Source organism: Callospermophilus lateralis, chromosome 1 (assembly GCF_048772815.1).
Source record: "Callospermophilus lateralis isolate mCalLat2 chromosome 1, mCalLat2.hap1, whole genome shotgun sequence".
Taxonomy (NCBI): Eukaryota; Metazoa; Chordata; class Mammalia; order Rodentia; family Sciuridae; genus Callospermophilus; species Callospermophilus lateralis.
The window spans coordinates 145723384-145751206 of record NC_135305.1 but is presented as its reverse complement, the minus strand read 5'-3'; the positions used below and the strand labels follow the sequence as shown (position 1 = coordinate 145751206).

Genomic DNA, 27823 nt, shown 5'->3' with positions numbered 1-27823 from the left:
TCATGATAACATCTTACAGCCTTTCCCTGGTGAATTCACCTTGGGGTTCTGCATGTTTAAGTTGATGCTCTTGTTTTATCAGCTTGCCTGACTTAAAAACTTCTTGTACAAACACCTGAAGATAATCTCTAAGATAACTGCAGATGCAGTCAGCAAGGATGGGTTTTTGGCCCGTGTCCTGCCCTTAAATCTGTAGGAAGTTTAATGTAAGTCAATCTCACAAATAGTTCATTTAAATTTATTGGCAAGATAAAAATAAAGATGTCTTCAGAATTGTAAGCATGCATTTTGCCTCAGTCATTGGCCAATCAGGTTAGGGTTATTTCTGTGAGATGTTTAAAATGGAATGATCATTGCTTTCTATGTTTCCAGTACAAAAACTGTTAGCGTTTTTCTTTTTCTTTTTTGGTACCAGGGATTGAACTCGGGGGCACTCGACCCCTGAGCCACATCCCCAGCCCTATTTTGTATTTTATTTAGAGACAGGGCCTCACGGAGTTGCTTAGTGCCTCCCTAAGTTGCTGAGGCTGGCTGTGAACTTGTGATCCTCTTCCCTCAGCCTCCCCAGCTGCTAGGACGACAGGCATTTTTCTTTTGACAAAAAAAAAAAAAAAAAAAACAATTTAAAAGTGTTGACTATGCTGTCTGATATCTCAGTTTTCATGAATAAATCCGGTAAGTATATAAAACAAGTATTTATAAACATATGTAGTAGAAATAAACATCTGAGTAATTTGTAAGTTAAAATACTTTTCAGCATTTAGTATGGATGTCTTTACATCAATTGCTAAATACAAATTCAAGTACTCTTGGCTTCTTAAAGTCCAAAAGAGGAATATGTGTGTGTGTGTGTGTGTGTGTGTTATGTTTGTATTTATTAAATATGTTTCATAAGATGTTGATATGGATACAGATTCAATGCAACCCCCATCAAAATACCAACGACATCCTTCACAGAACTAGAAAAACAGTCCTAAAATTCATTAGAATGGGCTGGGGACGTGGCTCGGTAGTAGAGCGCTTGCCTAGCATGTGTGAGGCATGGGGTTTGATTCTCAGCACCACATATGAATAAATGAATAAAATAAAGGTCCATCAACAACTAAAAATATATATGTGTATATAATTTAAAATTTTAAATATATATATATATATATAAATTCATTTGGAAGAATAAATGACCCAGAATATCCAAAGCAATTATGCCCCAGAGCTATGGTAACATGAACTGTGTGGCACCAGCATAAAAAACAGACACGGAGACCCAGGATGAGGAACAGAAGACAGGAGACCAGCCCACACGGACACCGCCAACTGATCCTAGACAAAGACACCCAAACAGACTCTGGAGGAAAAACAGCCTTTGTAACAAAGGGTGCTGGGAAACCTGGTTCCGCAGTTATCATGTAGAAAAAGGGAATCTGGACGCTTCTCTCTCACCCTGCACAAAAGCCAACTCAGAATGGGTCTGAAAGTTCCAACTTATACCAGAAACTATGCAAGTCCAAGAAGAAAACCCAGGCTCAACACTCCAGCTTTAGGTACAGGGCACGGCTTTCTCGATAGGACCCCTAAAGCTCAGGAAATAACGCCAAGAGTTAACCAGAGGGACAGCGTCCAATTAAAAACTTGTACACCACCAAGGGAACAACTAGAAAGGTAAAGAACACACACAATGGGAGAGAATCTCTGCCAGCTCCTCTTCTAACAGGATTGATATCTAGAATAAATAAAGAACTCAAAGAAACGTTACACCGAAAAAATCAACAACCCTATTAATAAAGGGGAAAATAAATTAAACAGACACTTTTTCAAAAGCACAAATAGCCAACAAATACATGAAAAGGATTCAACATCATTAGCAATCAGATTCAGATCCAAACTACACTGAGATTTCATCTCATATTGGCGGGAATGGCGGTCATCAAAAAACGAGTGATCATAAGTGCTGGCGAGGACGTGGAGAGAAAGGAGCCCATTTGCACTCTCAGTGGGACTGTAAGTTAGTACAACCGCGGTGGAAATCAGTAGGGAGGCTCCCCAAAGGGTTAGGCATGTAACCACCTCCTGACCCAACTGTACCCCATCCTGCAGAAATGAAGTCATTGAACTCTAGTGACACCTGCAGACCCACGTTTATAGCAGCACAATTCACAAGAGCAACCAGACTAGGGGTCCATCGACGTATGAACGGGTAGAGAACATGGGGTATGGGCACACAATGGAGTTTTATTCAGCCATAAATAAAAATGAGATCATAGTGTTTTGCAGAGGAAAGTGGCTGGAACTAGCAGCCATTGCATTAAGGGAAACAAGTCAGACTCAGAAGGTCCAGGGTCTGTGTTTTCTCTAAGATAGGGAAGAAAAAGGAAAAGAAAGGTGGGGGCAGATCTCAAAGGGAGATGAGTAGAGGAGAGGGAACAGGGGGTGGCAGGTGGAGAGGGAGGGGGAGTTCTGGGGAGCGATAGTGATCAGATTACATGATTATATGGTGTGTGCATGTGTGAGTATGTAACAACAATCCCATCAGTATGTGCCACGATTACGCACCAGTTAAAAAAAAAAAAAGGTGAGGAATACCATGTTGGTATGTGAGAAAGTGTTTAAGACCTAGGCCCAGAGGCTCACTCATGTAACCCCAATTATTCAGGGGGCCGAGGCAGGAGGATCTCTAATTCGAGGCCAGCCTGGGCAACTTAGCAAGACCTTGCCTCTAAATAAGAAATAGAAAAAGGCTGGGGATGGAGCTCAGTGGTAGAGTGTCAGCCTAGCATGCAGGGGGCCCTGGGTCAGATCCTCCGTCCCCCCGCCTCCCCCACACACAGAAAGATAAACTAAAAAGAGTTCAAGCCTGCTTTCTTTCAGGGTCCTCACTGAAAGTAAGATCACTAAGTAATCTGTGTTTTGATGAAAAAAATTATTAGTATTATGATTTTAGTACTGGGGATGGAACCCAGGGTGCTTTATCACTGAGCCACATCCCTGGTCTTTTTTATATTTTATTGGGAGACAGGGTCTCATTAAGTTGCTTAGGGCCTCGCTAAGTTGCTGAGACTGGCCTCAAACTTGATATCCTCCTGGCTCAGCCTCCCAAGTTGCTGAGTTTACAAGAGGGAGTCCCCAGGCCCAAGTTGATGAAACATTATTTTTAAGAAAAGTATTTTATTGAGAAAAATGTTAATTTCATCTGTATTCAGACGTTTTGTAAGTACTGTTTCAAAATGAAAAACCTAAGGAAGAAAACAAAGTAGGAACAAGCTAGCAACCAGGGAAGAAAGACAGACAAAAAAAGTTGTAAATTGAGGATTTTTTTGTTAAGAAAGATTAAGAAGAAAAGAAAATGCATTTGGAGGAGATAGGATTTTGCAAGGTAAAATCAGATTTTTATCCCAAAACAGAAAAAAAGAAAGCCAAGGCAAAATAGTAAAAGGTTAAACAAGATTTGTTTTGTGAAGGACAAATGTTTTTAAAGAAAGTTCAGTTTGGTTGAGTTGGCTAAAACTATGAAAAAATATTTAGGGGCTGAGGTTGTAGCTCAGTGGTAGAGCGCTTGCCTAGCATGTGTGAGGCACTGGGTTCAAATCTCAGCATCACATAAAAACAAATAAATAAAGATATTGTGTCCATCTATGACTAAGAAAAAATATTTAAAAAATTATTTATAGGCTTTTCTAAGATTAAAATTTAAGCTGGGCATGGTGGGGCATCCTTGTAATCCCAGTGATCTAGGAGGCTGAGGCAGGAGGGTCTCCTTCAAGGTCATGGCCTCAGGAACTCAGTGAGATCCTGTCTTACAAAAGGGCCAGAGAGGGTCTGAGGCTGTAGCTCAGTGGTAGAGTGCTCACCTAGCATGTGTGAGGCACTGGGTTTAGTCCTCAGCACCACATAAAAACAAAGATACTGTGTGTTCATCTACAACTAAACAAATGTAAAAAAAAATAAAAATAAAAGGGCTAGGGATGTGGCTCAGTGGTAAAGCACCCTGGGTTGAATCTTAACCACCAAAATTAAGTAGAAATTTAAACAGGGGTTGGGATATAACTCAGCAGTAATGTGCCACTGGGTTCAATCCTCACTACCAAAAAATCAACTAATTAATTAAAGTTAATCAAATTAAATGCACTGATATAAAACCAGACTCTACTTTCTTTTCTTTTCTGGCTATGGATTAAAGGCAGCGGTGCTCTCCCTCTGAACTCTATCCCCAGCCCTTTCTAGTCTCTATTTTGAGAGAAGGTGTTACTAAGTTGCTGAGAGTGGTCTTGAACTTGTGATCCTCCTTCTTCAGTCTCCAGAGTCATGAGGGTTACAGGTGTGAGCCACCACACCCAACCTCACAATCAAATTAATGTCTAAAGCAACAAGGTTTTCTTAAAATATTTATTTACTTTTGGTAAAATTCACAAAAACTGAGATCTTGCATTTTACGAAGGTAATTTTTTACGTTTTCTGCTGACTTTATTGGGGTTTTGATTACTTAGGGAAACAGTCTTAAAGTGTCATGGTTTGCTAAAGCATCTACTTGTTTTTTTGTTTGTTTTTTAAAGAGAGAGAGAGAGAGAGAATTTTAATATTTATTTTTCAGTTTTTGGCGGACACAACATCTTTGTTTGCATGTGGTGCTGAGGATCGAACCCGGGCCGCACGCATGCCAGGCGAGTGCGCTACTGCTTGAGCCACATCCCCAGCCCCGCATCTACTTGTTTTTAAAGTCTTTTTAAAAGAATATTTATTTTTTAGTTGTTGTTGGACACAATACCTTTATTTTGTTTACTTATTTTTATGTGGTGTTGAGGATCGAACCCAGTGCCTCACACAAGGGAGGCCAGTGCTCTGCCACTGAGCGCCAGCCCCAGCCCCAGCCCCAAGCACTCTTTTTTTTTTTTTTTTTTTTAAAGAGAGAGTGAGAGAGGAGAGAGAGAGAGAGAGAGAGAGAGAGAGAGAGAGAGAGAGAGAATTTTTTAATATTTATTTTTTAGTTATCGGTGGATACAACACCTTTGTTTGTACGTGGTACTGAAAATCGAACCCAAGCCGCACGCATGCCAGGCGAGCGTGCTACCACTTGAGCCACATCCCCAGCCCCCCAAGCACTCTTAAATATAGTTTTCTCACAAAGCTGAACTCGTCTTACAAACAAAGTGGTCCTTCTTGGGGTATCTCTGGCAAAAAGTTTGGTATTACTGTAAAAGGATCAGGTTTCTTGGTTCAAATCTAACACACAAACTGAATCTGTTTGGCGCTTGTAAATTTCACTTTGCAATTTTCCTTTTAAAACTCCATACCTGTTGCTTCTCAAAATTCCTCAGGAGAACAACGAAGAAAAGAACAGGACTCCGTGTTCTGAGCTGCTGCCCTACCAAAGGATGGGATTGAACATAACAAAGGGGGGCGCTGGACGCTGATCCCTAATCCTCTGTCACTTCTCCTCTAATGTGGGACCAGATGGGACCAATGACCGACCGACTGGGGCAAGTCCAGCCTGGCGACAAGGGACAATAAAAACGAGACCAGGGGATGAGACCAGGGGATGGCTACTCAGCAAGGTTTACAGGGACAGAAAGGAGGGAATGTACAGAGGTAGCAAAACCAAACTGCAGTCACCTGTGTCAACCTTACAAGATAAACAGAGCCAAGGAGATGTAAAGGAAGGATTCTTTCATGACTGCCTGAAAATAACTCTCAAAAGAGACCGCACCAGACCACGAGTTGGCACACAGGCCACGTGACCATGTACAAAGGTACTTCTGATAACCAGGTGACCCGCGATGGCGCTCAGGCAAAGGAGGAATAAGCCCAGCCCAGCATCCACCTGTTACCCTTGTGATCAAACTGCCTTGGACCTCTTACCCGCCCACGGGAGGACCCTCTGCAGCAGTGAGTACAGCTGTCACCTGCGCCGCGACACATCTCAACAGGTGAGATCATTAGTACCCGAGACTTTAAAGCTGGCAATGTCACTCGGCGGGGGCTCGTTCCCTGGCCCTTGGGAGGGGTCCCCCTTCCCATTTCCAAGACGTTGGTTTGCCTCCCTGTCTCGGCTCTGCCCTCTGGTTTATAAGGCCCTTCCTATTCTAGGACTGAGAATCCGGTTTCTATTTTTAAGGTAATAATCTGCTTCGGCTGCCCAGACCCAGTGAAGGACATCCCACGTGGCCTGTCCATTTTATGAAGCACCAGGGTCACATGGGCTCTCAGAAAAGGCAGCCGGGCTCCAAGACCACTGTCCAGTCCTCCCTGCGCAAGAGGTTGAAAGGGCTGTCCCGGGCAGGGCCTGGTTTCTACCTCTGGTGGGTCCCCTGATGGCTGTGTGGCTCCTTCTGCTCTTTGGACCACGCATCCTCAACTGTTTGATTTCTGTTAGGAGCAGAAAGTCGGAGTCTATAAAATTACAAATGATGTCGACTCGGGGGATAAAAATAGCTGTGCCTGCAGCCGGTGATCATGAGACTTATTTAAGGTGAGCTAGGGGAAACCTTCACTCTTCTGCCAGGTGACACCCAGATTCAGCTTGAAGGAGTCACAGAAGATGGACCTTCACCCTTTATCACACCTCAAGAACGGGGAGTGAGCCCGGTGTGATAGCGCACTCCTGTCATCTCAGCGGCTTGGGAGGCTGAGGCAGGAGGATCTTGAGTTCAAAGCCAGCCTCAGCAAAAGTGAGGCCCTAAGCAACTCAGTGAGATCCTGTCTCTAAGTACAATATAAAAAGGGCTGGGGATGGGGCTCAGTGGTCAAGTGTCCCTGAGGGTGGATACATACCCAGTGCGTATGTACCTCACCTGGCCTGCCTCCTACCCCTCCCTGAGTTCATCTTTGAAAAGAGGGTGCTGGATGCTGGAAGTTCCTTTACATGATCATCAGCTGACACCAGCCAGATCCCAAACGGCCACCAAAATGACCTCAAACCTCCTTACAATCCAATTTCCATACTAAGTGACACAAGGACCAGCCACCATGACAGGACGCATCAGAGCAAGAAGAGGGGACGCCCGAGTCCCGGGAGATCCCGACCTATCCCAAGAAGAGACATGAAGGTTCCCCTCCTTCACCAGCCTCTGCCCCCCATTCCCTTTACCCTTTACCCAGGACACCCCCACCCCGGCAGGTTGGGAAGTCTTCTGGGGGCTGGGCCCCACTTCTCCAGGCGTTGGGTGCTGAAGGCTTTGGGCCCAGCTCCAATTTCATTTTTCGGCTTCAGGACACGGGGTGAAAAGAGATCTTGCATTTGGGGGTCTGCCCCCCCAGCAAGGGGGACCGACCAGCTGCTGGTGACGCTGTGTGAGCAGAGCAGGAAGAGGTGGGTTGCTGCGGTTTCCTTTAGGTCATCTGAGGGAGGCAGACTCGGGGGGCTGGAGGTGCAGGTGAGCTGGAGACCCTCACCTTACTGGTCAGGGGAGGCCCTCGCCACTGCTCTGTGTCCTTTATTTCACTCCCCTGGGGTCCTCCCTCCCTCCCTCCCGGGCACTCCCAGACTCCGAGGCCAGACTCTCTCTCCCCTCTGTGGTCCTTCGCCTTTGGTGTTTGGGGACATGGTCCTTCTTTGCGTCAGTTCTTCTCCCTCTGTAATCCCCCCCGCCGGAAAGCGTCCAGAGAGCCCTGGGCATTTCCGTTCAGCCGATGGCATCCTCTTCATCCTTTCCCGAACCATTGAAAGATTCCATTCATCACTTTTTGCCGTTTCCAAGAAACGTGTATGAAGAAACAGAAAGCGAGCCACTCATCCCACCTTCCTGCACGTGGTTCCACACGGGGAAGAAAATCCAGTGACTCTTTGGAGGCCCCTTCTGCTGCATTCCTGAGCCTCCCCGGGAAGGGACTCCGATGACTGTCCTGTGTGCACATCCCTTCCAGCCACCGGGAAACGCTGTGCCCTAGTGGATGCACGGCTCCTGATCCACGCCTGCAGGAAGTCCTGGAGTTGGGCCAGCAGTGGGGCCACTGGCTACCAGCCCCTGCCAGTCCTGGTTCATGGTGGTGGCCCTGTTCCCGGCCTCCGCTTTGAGGTCCAGTGTTCTTTAAACCCCTTCCAGATCCAGGAGACCATGTGAGACGCGGCGTCTGGACGGCCCTGGAGCAGGGGCCTGAAGAATGGAGAGATGGGGACCAGGGCCACTCACTGTCCTTCTCGCCTCCAACGGCCCGAGGAGCCTAGAGGTTTGCTTGTGTCTTAAGTCCACATGGTCGCGTCTCCCCTCCTGCACATGATGACACTCTGCATCCGTCACTCCTCCCGGGGACACTTGGACTCCTCACCAAAGCCTGCAGCAGATGAGCCACTTGCCAACACGTGCCGAGCGCTCTCCCTGCCCCCCCCCCCCACCCGCCGGCTACTTGACATATGCTGTCATTTAAAATCCTAAGAGACCCCGTGAAGTGGCTGCGTTTGTGTCCCCTTGTTAAAAACGAGGAAACAGAGGCACAGAAAGGTTCAGGGACTTCAAGGTCAAGCAGCTATTAAGTGGCAGAAGCAGGATTCGGACCCAGCACTCTGGCTGCAGAGCCCACCGGGTGACCAGAATTGACACCACCCTTCTGAGAGTCTCTCCCAACCTTTCCCAAAGGGTATGCCAGGGCTGGCACGTGACCACGGAGTCAGTGGTCCTTCACAGATCATGCCACCCTGCAGCCTCAGAAGACACGCTAGGGTTAGGTTAGGGTTGGGTGCCAGTGAGGACAGGGGACTGTCCCCCAAGACGTAGTCCACACTTAAGTCAATGGCCGTTTTATGGCTGTGTTCCCAGGACAAAGAACACTTGGGTCTGGAAATGAAGGGGTTGAAAGTAGGACTGACCTTCACTGCGTCATTCCGAGTGACCCACTTGGGGGATCTGAGCATCTTCTAGGCTCTGGGGGTCTAGAGGCCTTGGCTCGCGGGGAGGAAAAGCTTCTTCCAGAGGACACCCCCAGTCTCTTTAGAACCTGGGTGTGGAGGCACGCGCCTATGATCCCAGTGACTTGGGAGGCCGAGGAAGGAGGATTTCAAGTCCAAGGCCAGCCTCAACAACTAAATGAGACCCTGCCTCAAAATTAAAAAATGAAAAAGGGCCAGGGTAGAGTGCCCCTGGGTTCAGTCTCCAGCACCCCCTCCCCCCCCACAAAGTCCTTAGACTTTAAGCAACAGCGCCATCCAGTGACCTTGGGCTCCTTTTGTCCAGATATGAACAGGCGAGGAAAAGGGTCACCATTCACTAGCCAGAGAAAGTGATCCCAACCAGGCACCACGGTGATGAGGCTGGACATTTCCCTGCCCAGTTTTGACTGACTGATTGATTGATTTTGGGTACTAGGAATTGAACCCACGGGTGCTTAACCACTGAGCCTCCCCAGCCCTTTCTATTTTTTATTTGGAGACAGAGTCTCACTGAGTTGCTTAGGGCCTTGCTAAATTGATGAGGCTGGTCTTGAACTCGCAATCCTCCTGCCTCGGCCTCCTGAGCGGCTGGGATTACGGCATGTGCCACCCTGCTCAGCTCCGTGCCTGGTTTTGTTGCTAAATGAACAAGTGCAACAGTTATGGCCAGGGACTCTGACCCCTCAGGCACGGAGCCTCAGTCACCCCGCCAGGTAAACCATCGCGATCAGTGAAGGTACTGGCCAAAGCTGAGGGGAGTCTAGACTGAGTGACAGAGGAGGGGACAAAATGGGCATCTCGGCAGCTACAAGACCAGCAGCAAGAGCAGGGCCTGTAGTTTATCCTATTAATGATCCTGTGTCAATCTCCGCAGGAAGAGAGAACAGCCAGACCGCGGAGAGACCATGAGCTTTTGCTATAGAACAGGTTGATCAAGAGACGCAAGGGGTCGCCAGAGGTGGATGCCGTGCTGTGCCACACCAGGTTTCATTCCTTCAGAAAGAAGGTGGAACGACAGAATTCCTCACCCCCCACCCTTCATCCTACCTGCCCCTGCTAGATCAGGAGTCCTGAAGTGCCTCCCCTGCTCAAGAACACTCAGTGGCTCCCCACTGCCCCCAGTCAATCCCTTTGGGACAACATTCAGGGCGTTTAGCAAGCCTTCCCTGGCCTACCTGTCTGACTTCAGCTTTCGATTCTCATAGCTCTCATCCCTGCAGCTAACAAAAACTGGGCCAGTAGCCTTCCCTAGTCACAGTTATGGCTTCACGTTTTCATATAGTTCCCTTCACATAAAACGTTCTACACCTTCCCTAAATCCCCTTTTGAATGTCCAGTCCTTTACATCCTTCAGAGCAAGGCAGCAAGCAGAATGGTCAGCATCCAAACTCTAGAGTTACAAGACCTGGGTTCACGCTCTAGCCACTTTAGGCTGCTATCTGAACCAAGTTTCTTGACCTCTCTGTGCCTTTTTACTAAGAGAACTTAGTTCTTTCAGTTACTAAGAGATCTTACCTTTTAGGGAAAATTGAGGGATTAAAAGAGGTAATCTGGGCAAATTGTTTAAAACAGCACCTGTCACAGAGTAAACATGAAATACTGGATAATTGTGGGGTATTTTTTTGGAGGGAATGGGGGGACGGGGGTGGGTGTCCAACATACTTTTTTCTGTAACGCGCCACACAGTAAATAGCTCAGCTTTTGAAACGATTTGATTCTGTTGCTGAGGCACACAAACAGCCACAGACAGTAGGTAAATGAGGAGTGCGGTGTGTTCCAGTAAAACTTTATTGATGGCACTGGTCAGTAGGTTTGCCATAGTTGCTAAGCCCTGTCTGGCCCCTGGATTTGGGCCCAGCAAGAGTGCAAAGCCTTCCCTCACTCCCCAGGAGAGAGTAGCCTCTTCCAACAACCCTGAGTATTCTCAGTACCTTAAACTCCAGAGCAACCACCAGACAGTCCCCAGAGTGGTCCCCTGCCCCGTCGTGAGGAGGTCAGAAGGGCAGGGGGCCACTCTCGTGGTAGTGACCAGCTTGGGTGCTGCAGGCAGACCACCCGGGTTCTTAGTGACAGCCGGGCAAGGGATTCACCCTCCGAGTCTCAGATGGCTATAAAGCGATAGCACGTACCCTCTGGGCACCCCTGTGTCAACTCTAATGTCCAGACAATGCCAAATCTGTTCTTTTTATTATGATGTCACTTTTGTGACCTTCCAGCGATTGTGTGGTTGCTGTCAATCATCACAATGATGGTATTCTATTGCTGTATCAGTAACCCTGCTGTGGCCATCTCTTCCACCCCCAAGGCCATGACCACACCTATAGCTGTCCCTTGGATTCTGTGGGGAATGGTTTTAACACACACATGTGTGTGTGTATGAGTGTGTGTGTGTGTGAGTGTGTTACCAGGGATTGAACCCAGGGGCATTTCACGGCTGGTCCATATCCCCAGCCCTTTTGATCTTCTAACTTGAGACAAGGTTACACCAAGTTGCCCAGGCTGGCCTTGAACCTGTGATCCTCCTGCCTCAGCCTCCCAAGTGGCTGGGTTTCCAGGTGGGCACCCCCACGCCCGGTCATCTCCAGATGACTTACGACATCCAATACGAGGTAGATGTGATGGCATTGGCTATGACGCTCTACTGTTTAGGTGACAATGACAAGGAGAAAGTCTGTCCATGTTCAGTATATACATGCAATTTTTTTTTCAAATGTTTTTTAATGCACGATGCGGAACCCGTGGATGGGGAGAGTGGACCAGTTGACTGGCGACCCGGCTGGATGGTGGAGCTGGGTATCTACTTACGACTGGGGGACCCCTCCGATCCCAAAGCCCACCAGGCCTCGGAGCACCAGGATCCAGCTATACACAGGCGCAAAAGCACTGAGGATGCCGTAGTAGAGGGTCCAGAGCACGCTGATCTTCAGCCCCTGTGGAGAAGGAAGAGGCCAGGTCACCAGGGCTTCTCAGCACGCCCAGGTGGCCTGGGCTCAGGAGCTCTGGCTGGAGCTCAGAGGTAAGCACTTGCCTAGCACAGGTGAGCCCTGGGTTGGATCCCAAGGACCACACACACACACAAATGATAATAGTCGGGCTCGGTGGTGCACACCTGTCATCCCAGTGGCTGGGGAGGCTGAGACAGGAGGATCACGAGTTCAAAGCCAGCCTCAGCAATAGCGAGGTGCTAAGCAATTCAGTGAGACCCTGTCTCTAAATAAAATGCAAAATAGGGCTGGGGATGGGGCTCAGTGGTTGAGTGCCCCTGAGTTCAATCCCTGGTATTCCCCTCAAATAATATTAATCAAGCTCCCAATAAGGGAAGGCAGTGTAGCTCAGTGGTAGAGCAAGGTGTAGCTTCTGTGAGTCCCTGGCTTCCATCCCCAGCACCCATCCCCCAGAAAAAGCTGTAAATAGGATCTCAATGAAGAATCATCACCCACGTTGGCTAAGAGATGCCTGGGGTTCTCTGTAATGGGTAATATCAATCCTTAAGGGCATAGGGAGAAAACTGTGGCCATTCTTGATTGTCCCATTGATTGATATTTTATGCCAATCATGGCCCAAGGGTGTCAGCAACTCCACAAGGCAGGAGACAGGACAGACCCGTCCTGTGTGTCATGGTATCACAGAGGTCCTGCCCACCCCAACTGGCACATAGGTGAGACTGTTAACAATGATCTGCACCTGGACCTTCCCACGGAGTCACGTAGGGACAGGGCTGGGGGGACACACAGCTCACACACTGGCTTTTCTAAGAAAGAAATTCCAAGTAAAGCAAAGGAAGTTTTACTTTCTTTTTTTCCACAACAACTTGACAACATCATTCATTTCAGAAAACCAAATTGTCGGTGACGACACTAGGTAAGATATTTGCGTCACTAGAGGATGGCTTCAGTATTAATCTGCACCCAAGGGCTTCTTTATGAACAGAGGGAAGCGCACTTTACTGCACAAAGCCAAAGATGATAAGAAAAAGCTTAGAACATGTTAGGGTAAATCCAAACTCACTTATAATTAGGGGCAAATATTGACCAGTTCCTTGTACCGTCTAGGTCAAGCTCTCTGTGAACACTTGCATGTTGAAAATACATCTTATTTTATGTAATGACCTTTAATTTTTTTTTCCCTCACTTGCAGCATTAGAACTTGTCACTTTTTTAGAGTTTATTAATGACTGGATTATTTTATCTCCGAAATCAATATCTAGGTTGTTAAAAAGGCATTTACCATAGTTTTAATCTGGAATGTCCTCCAAGGGTCAGTATGTGAAAGGCTGGGTCCCTAGGTTGGCAGTACTGAGGTTGTGGAACCTTTAAGAGGTGGGGCTTAGCAGGAGGTGGGGCTTAGCAGGGGTGGGGCTTAGCAGGGGTGGGGCTTAGAGGGGGCCCAGTGAGAGGTGGGGCTTAGTGGGAGGGGGGCTTAACAGGAGGTGGGGCTTAGCAGGGGTGGGGCTTAGCAGGGGTGGGGCTTGGGGGGGCCTAGTGAGAGGTGGGGCTTAGTGGGAGGTGGGGCTTAGTAGGAGGTGGGGTTTAGTGGGAGGTGGGGCCTAGTGAGAGGTGGGGCTTAGTGGGAGGTGAGGCTTAGTAGGAGGTGGGGCTTGGCAGGGTGGGGCTTTGTGGGAGGTGGGGCTTGGCAGAAGGTGGGCTTAGGGCGGTTTAAAATCTTTGGGGGTGTGGCCTGGAGGGGACTGTGGAAGCCTGGTCTCTTCCTCTTCGCCTCTCTCTCTTTCTGCTTCTCTGCCATGAGGTGACCAGCTCTGCTCCACCAAATGCTCCCCATCATGATGGGCTGCCTCGCCACAGGCCTAAAAGCGAGGGGACAAACTGACTCGGCACCAAAACCCCTAAACTGTAGGCCGCAACAAGACGTTTTCTTTCTTTCTTTTTGAGCCCCATCCCCAGCCCTGTTTTGTATCCTGTTTAGGGACAGGGTCTCCCTGAGCTGCTTAGTGCCTCGCTGTTGCTGAGGCTGGCTTTGAACTCGTGATCCTCCTGCCTCAGCCTCCTGACCCTCTGGGAATTACAGGCGTGGGCCACCCGGCCTGGCAACCTTTTCTTTTTATAAGCTGATTTATCTCAATTATTAGTGGCAATAAAGAAAAGCAGACTAGGGGCTGGGGTTGTGGCTCAGCAGTAGAGCGCTCATCTGTACATGCGATCCTCAGCACGCCATAAAAAAAAAAAGCCGACTAACACAACATGATTGAAAACGTTCGTGGCCTTTTAAGCAGCAGGGCACTGTGTCTGTGCAGGCTGAGACCCACAGCGGGTCACAAGGCTTGAGGACGAACATGGTGCAGATTCCTGGAGCATTAATTACTCTGAGAGAGTGAAACAAATAATGGTGAATGTAATTTAAGATACTATCTTTATATCACTGCTGATTTCTGCTCTACTCCTTTTTTTTTTTTTTTTTAAGAAAGAGTGAGAGAGACGGAGAGAGAGAGAGAATTTTAATATTTATTTTTTAGTTTTCGGCGGACACAACATCTTTGATTGTATGTAGTGCTGAGAATCGAACCCAGGCCGCACGCATGCCAGGCGAGCGTGCTACCACTTGAGCCACATCCCCAGCCCCGAAATATTATTCTATGCTTCTGTATATCAGTCTTTTGTTCCAATAAATACGTTATCCCCAAAGTTACGTATATGAATTATATTTTTGAATATATGTATTATCTTTGTTCTCAGATAAGATGTTAGGTCAGACAATGTAAAGGAAGTTGTATACATTTTTTTTTTTTTTTTTTTTTTTGTGGTGCTGGGGATTGAACCCAGGGCCACGTGCATGCAAGGCAAGCACTCTACCAACTGAGCTATATCCCAGCCTGCTCTACTCTTAAACTGAATTTTAAGACACTAAAACGGAAATCTCTGCCTAGAGGTCCTTTTAAAATGGTTATAATGAATAGAAAATTTAAATCATTTTGTATCTCCTTATAAGGAAGTTGTTTAAATTTTGTTTCAGTACCTAGGGCCTTGCACATGCTAGGCCACCCTTCAGACCACCGAGCTATAGCCCCAGCCCCTTACATTTTAATTTATTTATTTATTTTTTTGCAGTGCTGGGGATTGAACCCAGGACCTTATGCTTTCTAGGCAATTGCTTTGCCCCTGAGCTACACCCCTGATTCCTTTTTTTTTTTTTTTTTTTTAGTTGTAGTTGGACACAACACCTTTACACCTTTATTTCACTTGTTTATTTATTCATTTTTTTGTATGTGGTGCTGAGGATCAAACCCAGGGTCTCACTGTGCAAGGTGAGCGCTCTACCGCTGAGCCACAACCCCAGCCCCCCTGATTCCTTTTTAAAATTTTGTTTTGAGGCAAGATCTTGCTAAACTGCTCAGGCTGGGCCTCAAACTTGCCATTTTTCTCTCCTCATCCTCCCAAGTAACTGGGAAAAAGTTCTTTCTTTTTTCTTGGGATCTTCATTCTTCTAAGTATGTCAAAAAGAAAGTGTCCAGCAATGCTGACCTGCTTTAATACCCGTTCATCTCTTTCTCTCCCCCTCTCTCTTTCGAACCCAGAGCTTGCCCATAGTAGGCACAATTTCTACCACTCAGTTACATTGGCAGCACCCATCTCTTTTTCAGGGAGAAGGCGGTGGGGTAATGGTGAGTGGCTAGAATTTAACAGCACTGCCTGGTTTGCATTATATTTATTTCTGCAGATATTTCTCACTCAGGACTGATTTTCCATTTAGGATTCTCCGTAAAGTTTCCTTGTTTTGGGTACTGAGGGTTAAACCCAGGGGCACTGAACCACTGAGCCACATCCTTCGCCCCTTTTTTATTTTGAGACAGGGTCTCGCCAAGTTACTGAGGCTGGCATTGAACTTGCAATTTGCCTGCCTCAGCCTCCCAAGTTGCTGAGGTTATAGATGTGGCCACTGTGCCTAGCTCCTTTTTTTTTAAAAAAAAAGAATTAATTTAAAAAATTTAAAATTTTAACTTTAATTAATCAATCTATTTTTTTTTTTTTTTTATGCAGTACAGGGGATGGAACCCAGGGCACTTTACCACTGAGCCACATCCCAGAGCTTTTTATCTTCTACTTTTGAGACAGGGTCTCACTAAATTGTCTAGGCGGGCCTCTAAATTGTGATCTGCCTGCCTCTGCCTCCCAAGTTGCTGGGATTACAGGTGCACACCACTGTCACTGTGATGTCTCATTTAATTTTTTAAACAATTTATTTGTATGTGTTGCTGAGGATCGAATCAAGTGCCTTCACGAGCTAGATGAGCGCTCTACCGCCGATCCCCAGCCTCAGCCCATCATTTAATTGGTTTTAAAAGCAAGTCGATATAAAGAAAGACAGTAAAGGGCTGGGGGTGTAGGTCAAAGGTAGAGCACTTTCCTGCCGTGTGCAAGACCCTGGGTTCTATGCCCAGCACTAACTATAGCAGTGGCCCACTTTATGCTTTGAAGATAGCCCTGCTTCTCTGTCACTGTGACTTTGGTGTGTGTGTGGGGGCAGGGTACCAGGGATTGAACTCAGGGGCACTCGACCCCTGAGCCCCATCCCCAGCCCTATTTTGTATTTTATTTAGAGACAGGGTCTCACTAAGTTGCTCAGTGCCTCACTTTTGCTGAGACTGGCTTTGAACTTGGGATCCTCCTGCCTCAGCCTCCTAAGCTGCTGGGATGACAGTTGGACACCCCACGCCCAGCCACTGTGACTTATTTTTTAAAGGGACATGTTTCTTTTTTTTTTTTTTAATACTTAAGTTTTAGTTGTAGTTGGTCACCATATCTTTATTTTATTTATTTTTCTGTGGTGCTGAACATTGAACCCAGGGTCTCGCACCTGCTAGGCGAGCGCTTTACCACTGAGCCACAACCCCAGCCACCCCCCCCATGTTTCTTTCTCTTCCTCTCTCCCTTCTCCTCCCTAATCTCTCCCTGCTCCCCAATCTCCAGGGAAACAGGATTACCTTTCTTCCCCATCCCAGGCAGAGTTATCTGTCCTTGAGCACACACCACCAGAGGAATGAAGACGTTGGGGGTGGCACCAGAAATGACTATCTCCCGAATTAATAAGTGAATTACAGCTCTAGCCGAGAACTCTTGGAATGGAGCCTTTGAGTCACCTCTTTAAAAGCCCCCTGTTCTGCTGATGGGCAAAATCCCAGCCTCTGGGTCAGGAGTCCCCTGTGTTTCTCCTTTTCTAGCAAAGCAATCAAACTTCCTTTTCCTTTTTCTCAAAACCGTGTCCTCATTATTGGATTGGCATCAGGACAAGAACCAAGCTTTCAGGAACAGCATCACACCCCCCCCCCAAAAAAATAGTAATAAATAAAAAGATACAAACATAGAAGACTAAGTGACAGGAATTCCTGATAACACTTCTGCACCCTGAAGCCATGACTGTGGGACTGCTTCCTGCAGTCCTTAATCCTTGATTCTTTTCTTGGGGCTTAAGTTAATTTAATTGGGATTTTCTTCCTTGAAACCCACGGAGTCTTACATCAGACAGGGGACATCATGAGCAGCAGAGAAAACAAGAGGAAAGAAAAACAAAGAGAAGACAGAAGGGGAGAGAGGGTGTGTGTGGAGGGTGCTCGGCAGAGGCTGCGCAGAGACGGGTCCGCTCGGTGGGCCTGCCCCCAGCTCTGCTGATGCCTGGGCTCTCTAGCTGCCCAGACAATGGGGACACGGAGGCCACATGCAAGTACAGTCACAAGATTTTCTCTGCCACTGTAGGAATGCGCCAGGGGCCGTTCTGCTTGACCACAATTATGCTGCTGGACGTCTCATCTGACCTTTACCATTGACGGCTCCCCCTTCCCCCTCCCTGCCCTTCTTCTTCTATATACACACTATTTCTGTTTTTCATTCTATTTGTTCATTCACTTTGGTGTTCCTGGGGCTGGACTCCAGGGCCTCGCAGGGCCAGGCAAGCCCTCTCCCATCCTCAGCTCCCGTGAACCTGTCTGGGGCAGCCCCTCTATCCCAGGTTGTAGAGGCAGCTACCCAACATGATGCGATCATGAATTTGCTCACTGAATTATCTGTTCAATATGTATCTCTTGAGTACCGGTTGTATGCTACTGATGAAGATTCATAATATTCATTCATTTGTGTTAATGAATAAATATTCATTAATGTATCCCTTCATTTATTCAATAAACAGATACTGAACACTTGCTGTGTGCCCAGCACTAGAGGGACTGATATATATTATTAGTTCATTCATTTGTTCAGTATGCATGTATTGAGCGCCTGCTGTGTGCTTGGCACTAGAGGTATTTATATATATATATATATATATACACACATCTCATTCATTCATTCACCCAGGAAAGATGCTGTGTGGGCATCTGCTGTCCCTATTACGTAGGGAACTTGAAAGCTGCAGAGCCTCTAACTTCACAGAACTTTCATTTGCATTTTTAAACCACAGTCACATCCTTGTACTGGGTCCTCAGAGCACCCCTGTGGAAAGAGATTATTTTCATTTCTGCTTTTCAAATTAGCATAGAAAGGGCTGAAAGAGTTGAGTGACTTGCTCAAAATCAGCAAGCTGCACAGCAGGGCCTGGAGCCAGGATTTCCAGCCCAGAATGCAGTCTGAATGAGCCACTCCCCCTTCCGCGGCCTTGGATGGCCACTCCCCTCCTCCAGGACCTTGCATGGCTCCCTATTACCACTGACAGAGAACACAAAGGCACCACGCAGGTGTAACAGACGGAGGCCAGGGGTGGCCTAGGGAAGTGGGAAGCGAGTTACCGACTCAGGCTCTAATCCACTCCTCCTCCACAGTTACCATGACAGAATGCTGGTCTCTGGCTATGAGATAACCCAATTTTCAAGAAAAAAAAAATATGCTGTTTATTTTTATGCAAAATAAAATGTTTTTGAAATGGAGGCAACTTATTCAAAATCTTCTAAAACACTGTGAGAGACAAAGAAAACAGGGCTGGAGATGGATGGAGCTCAGAGGAAGAATGCGTATAGCATGCTCAAGGCGCAAAGCCAAGTCCTAGGACACACGGCAGGGGGCCACGCTGGCCCGTGGGTCACCAGTCAGCGACCTGTGGTCCAGACAGCCTGGTGGTGCCCGGGCCCAGCCTGCACCGTGCTCTTTTCCAATCAATCTCAAGGGAGAGGAGCACAGCCACATTCTGAATTTTTTCCCTTTGAGCCCCAAACTGTAAGTGGCCGTCTCGGGCCTCAGCACACTCTAAGGATATTCAGAGCATTCTTATGGAGTCCTCCCAACCACCTCCATGCGACGCTATCAACTCCGTTTTGCAGATGAGGAAACAAGTCCAGAGGAGAGGTGCAAACGTGCCCAAGGTCACAGTAACGGGGTGTCCACCCAGAGCTCCTGCTAATGCAGGAATGTTCAAAGGTGAAATGACTGATGGGGAGAGCTCTGACCCCAGCCGTCCACCCAGCTTGAGAGACTGCCTGGGTGGTAGCTGCAAGCAGGTGGGGCACCCTGAGCTGAGCAGCTGTCCCCCACTGGTCCTCCCCCATGACGCTGCCTCACTCGGGCCCAGAGCAGTGGAGTCGGCCCACCACGGACGGAGGCCTCCCAAACCCTGAGCCGGACTGTCCTCCTCGAAGAAGTCCTTACTGCCAGGTATTTAGGTCCCGGCGACAAAAAGCTAATTAAAACATCTAGCTCAAGGGGGCCCTGGGACGTGACCCCTAATGTGCTTATCTCACTGACCGCAAGGCCACACGTCCAGTGTCACTGTCACCTTCACTGTTCCGTGGCCGCCACAGACCCCCAGCCTGCGGAAGCTTCTGCAGGAACCAAACTGGCCCCCAGAGTCCGAGCCCATATGTGACTGCCCGGCAAAGTCACCAAGTGGACACCTGGCGGGAACCTCCCCGCTGGGCAGAGGCAGATGAGGACAGCCTCTGGGAGGCCACGCTGGCCAGCTGCCCGGCCCGCCCCGGTCCTGGAGCAGTCCTGGGGGAGCGTTTTCTAGGTACAGCCTGCTCCTGGCTCCCCAACGCTGGGTAGCACCCTGAGCTCAGAGCAGGCACAGCGGGTGTGGAATCTAGCCAGCTGGTCAGGAGAACTGGGGGGACCCCTGGGGCAGCTCTTCCAAGCCTCGTCTATTTGGGATGAATGAATGTCCAGCTGATCGCTGAATTCTGGGGGATAATTCACTTCTGTCTGGGGGCAGCCAAGGTTGGGGTGAAAGACGTGGATTCTGGAAGCAGAACAGACCTGTATTTCGAGTGCTTTGCCATTAATGGGCACCAGGAACTTGGCAAACAACAGAATAACAGCGGACATGAATGAAACTACTTCTCTGTGTCCAGAGCTTTATATGCAGTGCCGTTTACTCCTTGCAACAGCCCTACGTGACAGGGAGTTATCATATGACTTACAGATGAGGATAGAGGCACAGAGAGGTTGGGTGACTTGCCCAGGGTCAACCAGCCTAGCTGGGATAGGAACCCAAGCAGTCTGGCTCAAGGCCATACTTTTTTATAGCAATATGCTATTAGTTCACTTGTCAAAATGAGCCATGTAGGTAAGTCTTGGGATGAGGGCTGAGCAGGCCAGAGGACGGAGACCGAGGATGAAGAGCTAACTCTTCATGATACTGCACCTTGGCTCAACTTCGGCACATGAACATCCTGCCCTGGGGCATCCTCTGTGATGTGGGGTATTGGGCAGAACCCCTGTTTTCTGCCCACCAGATGCCAGTAGTGGCTCTCCTCCCACCTGTGATAACTAAAAATGTCTGCTGACATCGGCAAGTGCTCCCCGCTGGTCTAGACGGGCCCAAGTCCAGATTCAGTGAGATCCAGGCTCGACTTTTCTGAGAGGCCCCCGCCTGGCCCCACCACACTCTCTTCTCCTGTCTTCTTTCTTGGGTCGGGGTTGCTCTCTCCCCTCCTCCCTCCAACCAGAAAAAGGGCGCAGCTGTCACTCGAACCCTTGGGACGCGGGACGTGGGCGGGTGGAGGCCAGAGGACTGAGGCAGGGCATCCCTCCAGGCAGCCTCGAGAGGCCTTACCGGCCACCCTGCAGCCCCGGAACCAACCCGGGTCCTCTGGCATGATGGCCCACGCCACCTCCCAGCCTGTGACCCTGGCCCTGCCATGGCCACTTCGGGCAGTTAGAGGTGGCCGTCTCCTGGTGTCTGCCGGCCCAGGGTTTCCTGCCCAGGTCCAGGGGATACAGCTGGAGCCTACTGCTCGCACAGCGCGGCCCAACATCTGCTCATTCACTGGGTCCACACAAATGCACAGAGCACCTGGAGATCTAAGCCACCAACGTCACGGTGAAGGCCACAAGATCCACCTCTGTGACAGGACCGTGTGGCTTTGGGCAAGGTGCCCGTCCTCTGTGCCTCAGTTTCCCCTTCAGTAAAGCCGGAGTGGTCGCACAGGTTGAGTGTCCCACACACCCGGGGACAGAGTGTTTCAGATTTCTTTCTTTTTTTCAGATTTTGGAATATTTGCATAGGTTCTATCAGCTGAGGGTCTCCTGATTCATAAATCCCAAATGCTCCAAAGCCCTAAATGTTGGAGAGCCAGGCCAGCACACAAACATCCCATATTTCCAGACCTTGGAGTCTGGGGTGAGGGACCCCACGGAAGCACCAGCTCCCTGACTGGATATGAGCTGTCGCAGGAAGCATGCGTGGCCTGGTGCCGGCGACACAAGGCCGTGACGTTAGTTACAGTGGCAGTTTCCCATCACCTACCCACTATGTCTCCCTTTCCTAACAGAATTCCACGTTTGCTTAGGTACCTGACCCGTGCCCAGCCCAGGAGGTCATTTATAAGCCTAAGCCAGTGGTTCTCAAAGAGTGGTCCCCAGACCAGCAGCAGCAGCATTGCCTGGGAACTTGTTAGAAATGTTACAGTTGCCCTTTCACGGTCTGCGGTGCCTGTCCTTGTACAAGGGGATTCACGCTATCGCTCCACATTGCACTGGAGACGGTACAGGTTCAGTTATAGTCTTCTTTATATAGATGAGGAGGTTGATGCTCAGAGAGGTCAATTCACTTGCACAAGGTCACACAGTCAGAAGTGGAAAAGTGAGACGGGAAGCCAGGTCCACCTGACTTCCAGCAAATAATCACTGGGCTACCCTGCCTCTGGAGGAACTGCAAGCTGATGGAGACGGACCAAGAAAGAGAACAATAAGGCCATCAGGGAGTATCATCACAGAGCGGGTGCTCTTACAGTGGTGCCTTTACAGAGCTCCTTACTCCCCTGAGGGCCAAGTTCATGGTCAGGAGGACAGCAGCTTCGCATGCCGGCAGAATCAAAGACCCAAACGCAGTGTAACAAAATAAGAGCAACAGAAAAAACCCAGGGGACAATCCTAACAGGCAATAAAACTGCAAGAGCTCGGTGGGGCCGCCCACCTGCAAACCAGCAACGACCCGCTCGGGACACGAGTAGGCCCCCCAGCCACGTGTGACCTCATGGTGGCCCTAGCACTGCGTCTCCTCACAGCCCACCAACGTGGAGGAGTTGCTACCCGCCAATGTCACCCACTGCCACTGCGAGGGACCCGGAGGACGCTGGCAGAGAAGAGGGTGCCTTACTGTTTTCCTGCCGTACTGGTCTGAGATGTTTCCCCAGAGCGTGGAGCTGGACATCATGCCTACAAAGACCACCTGTGGACGTAAAGACAGTTTCTATTAGCGACCCAGAGCAGGAGAAAAGGAATGACCACCCAAACCCACAACATGGCACCCTGGAAAAATAATAAGCCGAGCCCAGGCGCGGGGTGGGGTGGGGGGGTTCATGCCTGCAATCTCAGCAGTTGGGAGGCTGAGGCAGGAGGATCGTGAGTTCAAGGCCAGCCTCAGCAATTGAGCAAAGCTCTGAGCATCTCAGTGCTCAGATAAAAAAAATATAAAATAAGGGTTGGGGACGTGGCTCAGTGGTCGAGCGCCCCTGGGTTCAATCCCTGGTCACAACAATGAGCCAACGCTGTGAACCTACCAGGGGCAAACGCCTTCTCTGTGCTTCGCATGGCCACCTGGGGCTCTGGACCATTGCACAGGGCAGGTGTTACTGAGAACCCTATTTTTCAGATGAGGAAACTGAGGCTCAGAAAAGGGAAACCACTCCACCAGGGTCCCACAGGGGTAGGTGTCGGCAGCCAGACTGGCCTTAGGCAGTGTGGCTCAGAATGGGGGTTTTGCCAGTTTCTCACCAAAGAAATGTCTCCTGGTGCTAAGAGAAGAGCCAGGGCCGCAGTGTGGAGCTTGGCCGTGGGCAGGTGGGGGCCGGGCGGGGGGCAGACCACCCCTCCGGGGGCGCTCACTGCACCAAGAAAACCCGGTGTCACATGAGTGATCCTTGGATGGACAGGGCCACTGAGGTTTGAGGGATCACCCCCAATCGATGGATGGGGCGCTGAGGCTCAGGAAGGCTAAGAGACCTGCTGGGTATCCCCCGGCGGCTGACTGAGGCCTCACACCCTCCCCACCACCTGCCAGACACCGTGCTGACGGGTTCACACAGCTCGTCCCCAACCTCGCGGCCCGAGAGGTGGTGCCGTTAGTGCCCATTTTACAGACAGGGCAACTGAGGCCCAGAGAGAACATGCACCTTCTGACGGACCCCAGAAGCCCTTCTCCTGGCACGTCCTAGGGTGGTGGGCTAAAAACAGGGCGTATCGTCCTCGCCCGGTATCCAGGGGAGACTGGCTCCAGGACCGTCTGCAGACACCCCGACCCGCAGACACTCACTGAGTCTCTTACGTAACAGGGCACAGAATTTGCTGGTGACCTCTGCCGCGCTCCCGTATCCTCCAGGTCACCTCTAGACGACACGTAATCCCTAATGCAAATGCCAGGGGGACAGCTGCCAGCCGACCCTCAACAGCCTCCTGAGACCGACTCGGGCTCTGAGCTGCTCCCTGCCCGGGTCCCTTCTCCGTGTCTCCCACTGCAGAGTGCACTGAGGGCCACGCAGACCCCCCAGGATGCCTCAGAAGGGGACAGCAACAGTCAGTCATCTGGGTTCCAAGGCCTTCACTATTATTTTTTACTTGTAGATGGACACAACACCTTTATTGTTTCATTATTTTTCTATGTGGTGCTAGGGATGGAACCCAGGGCCTCACACGTGCTAGGCAAGAGGCTCTGCCCCTGAGCTACAGGCCCAGTCCTACTTTAATTTTTAACAAAACAGAAAGATGACCCAATCGGGTGGCCAACAAATTAGATCCCTAAAAGTCATTTTTCAAAAATGATAAAGGTGTGCTCTTTAGTATGTGACTTGGAAGTTGTTTTAAATTCTCAAGTGGCATTAGTTTATTGAGTTATAATGGGATTCCTGCACATGTCTAAAACTTCTTTCACATGAACAAACTTTTCACATTCAAATCCATTCAGTAAAAATGACAGATAGAAAAAGTGTTAAAACCTGGGTGACTTTAGCAATAAATAATCATCCAAGAATGTACAAAAATATTTGAAAAACATTTCATACCACTCATTAAGGGGTATAGTCTCAATAAAAATTTACTTATGTTTACTAATCATCTATTGCTGGGCACAGTGGCAGAGGCTTGTAATTCCAGGAGGCCGAGGCAGGAGGATTACAAGTTGGAGGCCAGCCTCAGTAACTTAGTGAGAACTTGTGTCAAATAAAACATGAAAGGGGCTGAGGATGAAACTCAGAACCCACGGATTCAATCCCCAGTATCAAAAAAAAAAAAAAAGATTATTTGTCAAAATTAATTACATCTTGTTGTTGATCTACTGTTGTTACTAAAAATTGCAATGACAAATCAATGTAGGAGAAATACTTTAATGCTCAGAGCCTTCTCATCTCAGAAAATGAGAAACAATCATTTAATATTTAGATTTTTTTGTGAGGGGTTTACTGGGTATTAAACCCAGGGGCACTTGACCACGGAGCCCCATCCCCAGCCCTATTTTGTATTTTATTTAGAAACAGGGTCTCATTAAATTGCTTAGGGTCTCGTTAAGTTGCTGAGCCTGGCTTTGAACTCGCCACCCTCCTGCCTCAGCCTCCCGAGCTGCTGGGATTACAAGTGTGTACCACCACACCTGGCTTTATATTTAGCTTTGTCATAGAGAGTTATGATAGAGCGATGGATGTGAGATTCTCAAGTGCAAGAAAAATCGCATGAAGTTAAAATTATAGGGAAAAATGAAATAGAAACACTAATTCAAGAAGAAAACTACAAGGGCTGGGATTATCACTCAGATATTGGTGGACGCAGTCAGAGGGAGAGCATTGGCCCAACCTGGACAAGGCCCTGGGCTTAATCCCCAGCGTCACAACAAACAAAATACCCACAAAAATACAATGCAAAAGTTCTGAATTCTTCTGAAGAACTTCTTTGTGCATTTTTGTTTGTTTGTTTGGTTTTAGGATTTTTTTTCCCCAACCCCTGGGGATTGAACACAGGGGTGCTTCACCATGGAGCTACATCTCCAAGCCCTTTCTAAAAAAATTTTTTTTTTTTTTTTTTTTTGAGACAGGATCTTGCTAAGTTGCTGAGGATCTCACTAAACTGCTGAAACTGGACTTGGACTGGTGATCCTCCTGCCTCAGCCTCCTGCCTCAGCCTCCTGAGAGGCTGGGATTACAGGTGTGCGCCACCCGGAATGGCTTCTTCATGCTGTTTTGAAACAAATGATGGTGGGTATCAGGCAAGTATTTCAATTCCATTGGATAGATTTTAAAAACTAATATGATAACTTTATTTCAATTTTTTTTATATTTCAACATACTGGAAATGATATATAATCTGCATTCTTTTTCAATTTTTAAATTTCATTATCTTTTGCAGTGTTGGGGGTAGAACCCAGACCAGGTGTGCATGCCAGGCAAGCGCTCTACCTCTGAGCCCCATCCCCAGCCACTCCTGGCCATCCATTATCCGGCCAACCATTTCCAACTCTAGTATTTCTTTTTCAGGAGTGTGGGGGGGTATACCGGGAATTGAACTCAGGGGCCCTTACCACTGAGCACACCCCCAGCCTTATTTTGTATTTTATTTAGAGACAGGGCCTCACTGAGTTGCTTAGGGCCTCGCTTTTGCTGAGGTTGGCTTAGAACTTGTGATCCTCCTGCCTCAGCCTCCAGAGCCACTGCCTCAACTTTGGTATTTCTTAGGGCAACAATGACATGCACGTCACACCCTCCTGACGCAGGCCCACTGCTCTGACTTTCCCACAGAGAACTCAGCCACGGGGTTCTGGCTCTACCTAACCCACATATTCCAACTCCACATCACAAGAAAGTCGTCCAGGGCGGTGGCTGGGACCGGGGCCTCTGAGCCTGCGGGGCCTGAATTTCAAACCCGACTTGGACTCTGAACAGACCATGCGACCTGGAGCAAGTCAACGCGTTTTCTAAGCCTTGCTTTCCTCACCTATAGAAATGGGGGCCTCCTGGGATCTCTTCCACAGGACAGAGGGGGTCAAAGAGAAAGTGTGCAGAGCCTGGCACACAAGGGGTGCTCCGTAAACCGTGGCTGTCATCAACCCGTCAAAGCAGATAAAAAAACAATAGACCAATGACAAGACAGAAAAGCCCTGCACTGGCACAGCAGAGGCCTGCAGGGACTCTCATGGCTCTCCCCTGGCCGGGCGCCAGGCCTGGGGAAGTGTTCTGTCCCCCATCTGCAGAGAAACAGGCCATCAGGCAGCTCACTGGGGCCACATTTCTAGGAGAATAAACCGCGAAAACACAGGCGGCTGCTGAATGGCAGGACCTCACTGGGGAAGGCGCCCAGGCCACTCCAAAACTGTTATCTCTAAAAGATAATGGAAAGAATTAAAAAATAAAAGGTCTAAGCCAGCCAGGCATAGTGGGGCAAGCCTGTAACCCAGGTGGCTCAGGAGGCTGAGGAAGGAGGATTTTAAGTTTGAGGCCAGCCTCAGCAACTTATTGAGACCCTGTCTCAAAGTAAAAAGGGCTGGGGATGTGGTTTAGTGGTTAAGTGCCCCGGGATCCCATCCCTGGTGCCTAAAAACAAAAACAAAAAAAGACTCCTGGAGGCTTGGGAGGTTGAGGCAGGAGGACTGTGAGTTCAAAGCCAGCCTCAGCAACTTAGGGAGGCTCTAAGCAACTCAGTGAGACCCTGTCTCTAAATAAAATATAGAATGAGGCTGGGGATGTGGTTTAGTGGTTAAGCAGCCCTGGGTTCAAAACTCAGTACCTCCCCCCACCAAAATAACAAACCCAAACACCCAAGCAGCATGCTGGGGTGCAGTCACAGTGACCGCTCTCTCTGCCCCAGCCAGGCCACGTGGCCCTGAGTAAGTGGCTGGACCTCGCTGAGCCTTGTTTTTCTCAGCTGACAGTGGTACCAGCTCCCAGGGTCACAAGGACGTATACTGTGCATACACTCCAGACAGTGTGGCTCCAGCCATTCACGGGGGGCTCCATAAGCACTGGCTTTGAGATTTTCGTTATCACTCTCATCTGGTCTGGCGTCCCCCTTCCTTGTAGAGGGTCTGCCTCACCCTCCTTTAGGCCCTTGTTCCTGCGAGCAGCTCTAACCACCGTTTATTGAGCAACTAGGACATGCAGGCACTGGGTTCTTTCTAGTCCTCAAGTCGCCTCCTGTGAAGGAAGCTGACATCTCCTGGTCGTTTCAGGGAAAGTGAGGCTTGTCGGGTGTACCTAACACGCACAGGTGGTTCCAGGGTCAGGAGCACTGAGAACCAGGTCTGGGCCCCCGGGTGGACAGATGGACACGGCCCAGGGCTTGATTCCTTTCTGCTGAGCCCTTAGCAGCAGGGGGTGGGGACATCCCACGGGACACCCCAGGGGAGCAGAACTGCACCAACCAACCGACCACAGAGAGAGGGGGCCTGGGGCTGCCTACCGAGGTCAGCAAGGCCACCTGCCAGCTGGGGAGCCGCCACTCGCAGTGCAGCTGGGGCGCCAGGATGCTCAGGATCATCATCTCCATGGCGTCGGCCATCTGCAGAGAGCAAGGGAACACCGTGAGGCCAGGAGGCGGCCCCGCACCCGACGGGGTG

At 49.1% G+C, this 27823-nt stretch overlaps 1 protein-coding gene and 1 non-coding gene across 2 annotated transcripts in view; both read right to left on the bottom strand.

The window, feature by feature from the left end:
• The window catches only part of Svop (SV2 related protein), an 84796-nt gene that overhangs the window by 30142 nt on the left and 26831 nt on the right, over positions 1-27823 (bottom strand). The window contains exons 4-6 of the mRNA XM_077105228.1: positions 27667-27765; positions 22388-22459; positions 11660-11784 (exon numbers count right to left, since the gene is read on the bottom strand). Of these exons, the coding sequence (XP_076961343.1) occupies positions 11660-11784; positions 22388-22459; positions 27667-27765 (296 nt within the window). The remainder of the gene's footprint in view (positions 1-11659; positions 11785-22387; positions 22460-27666; positions 27766-27823) is intronic.
• On the bottom strand, positions 14607-14679 carry Trnaa-ugc (transfer RNA alanine (anticodon UGC)). The gene has a single exon. It is a non-coding gene; the product is annotated as a tRNA-Ala (tRNA).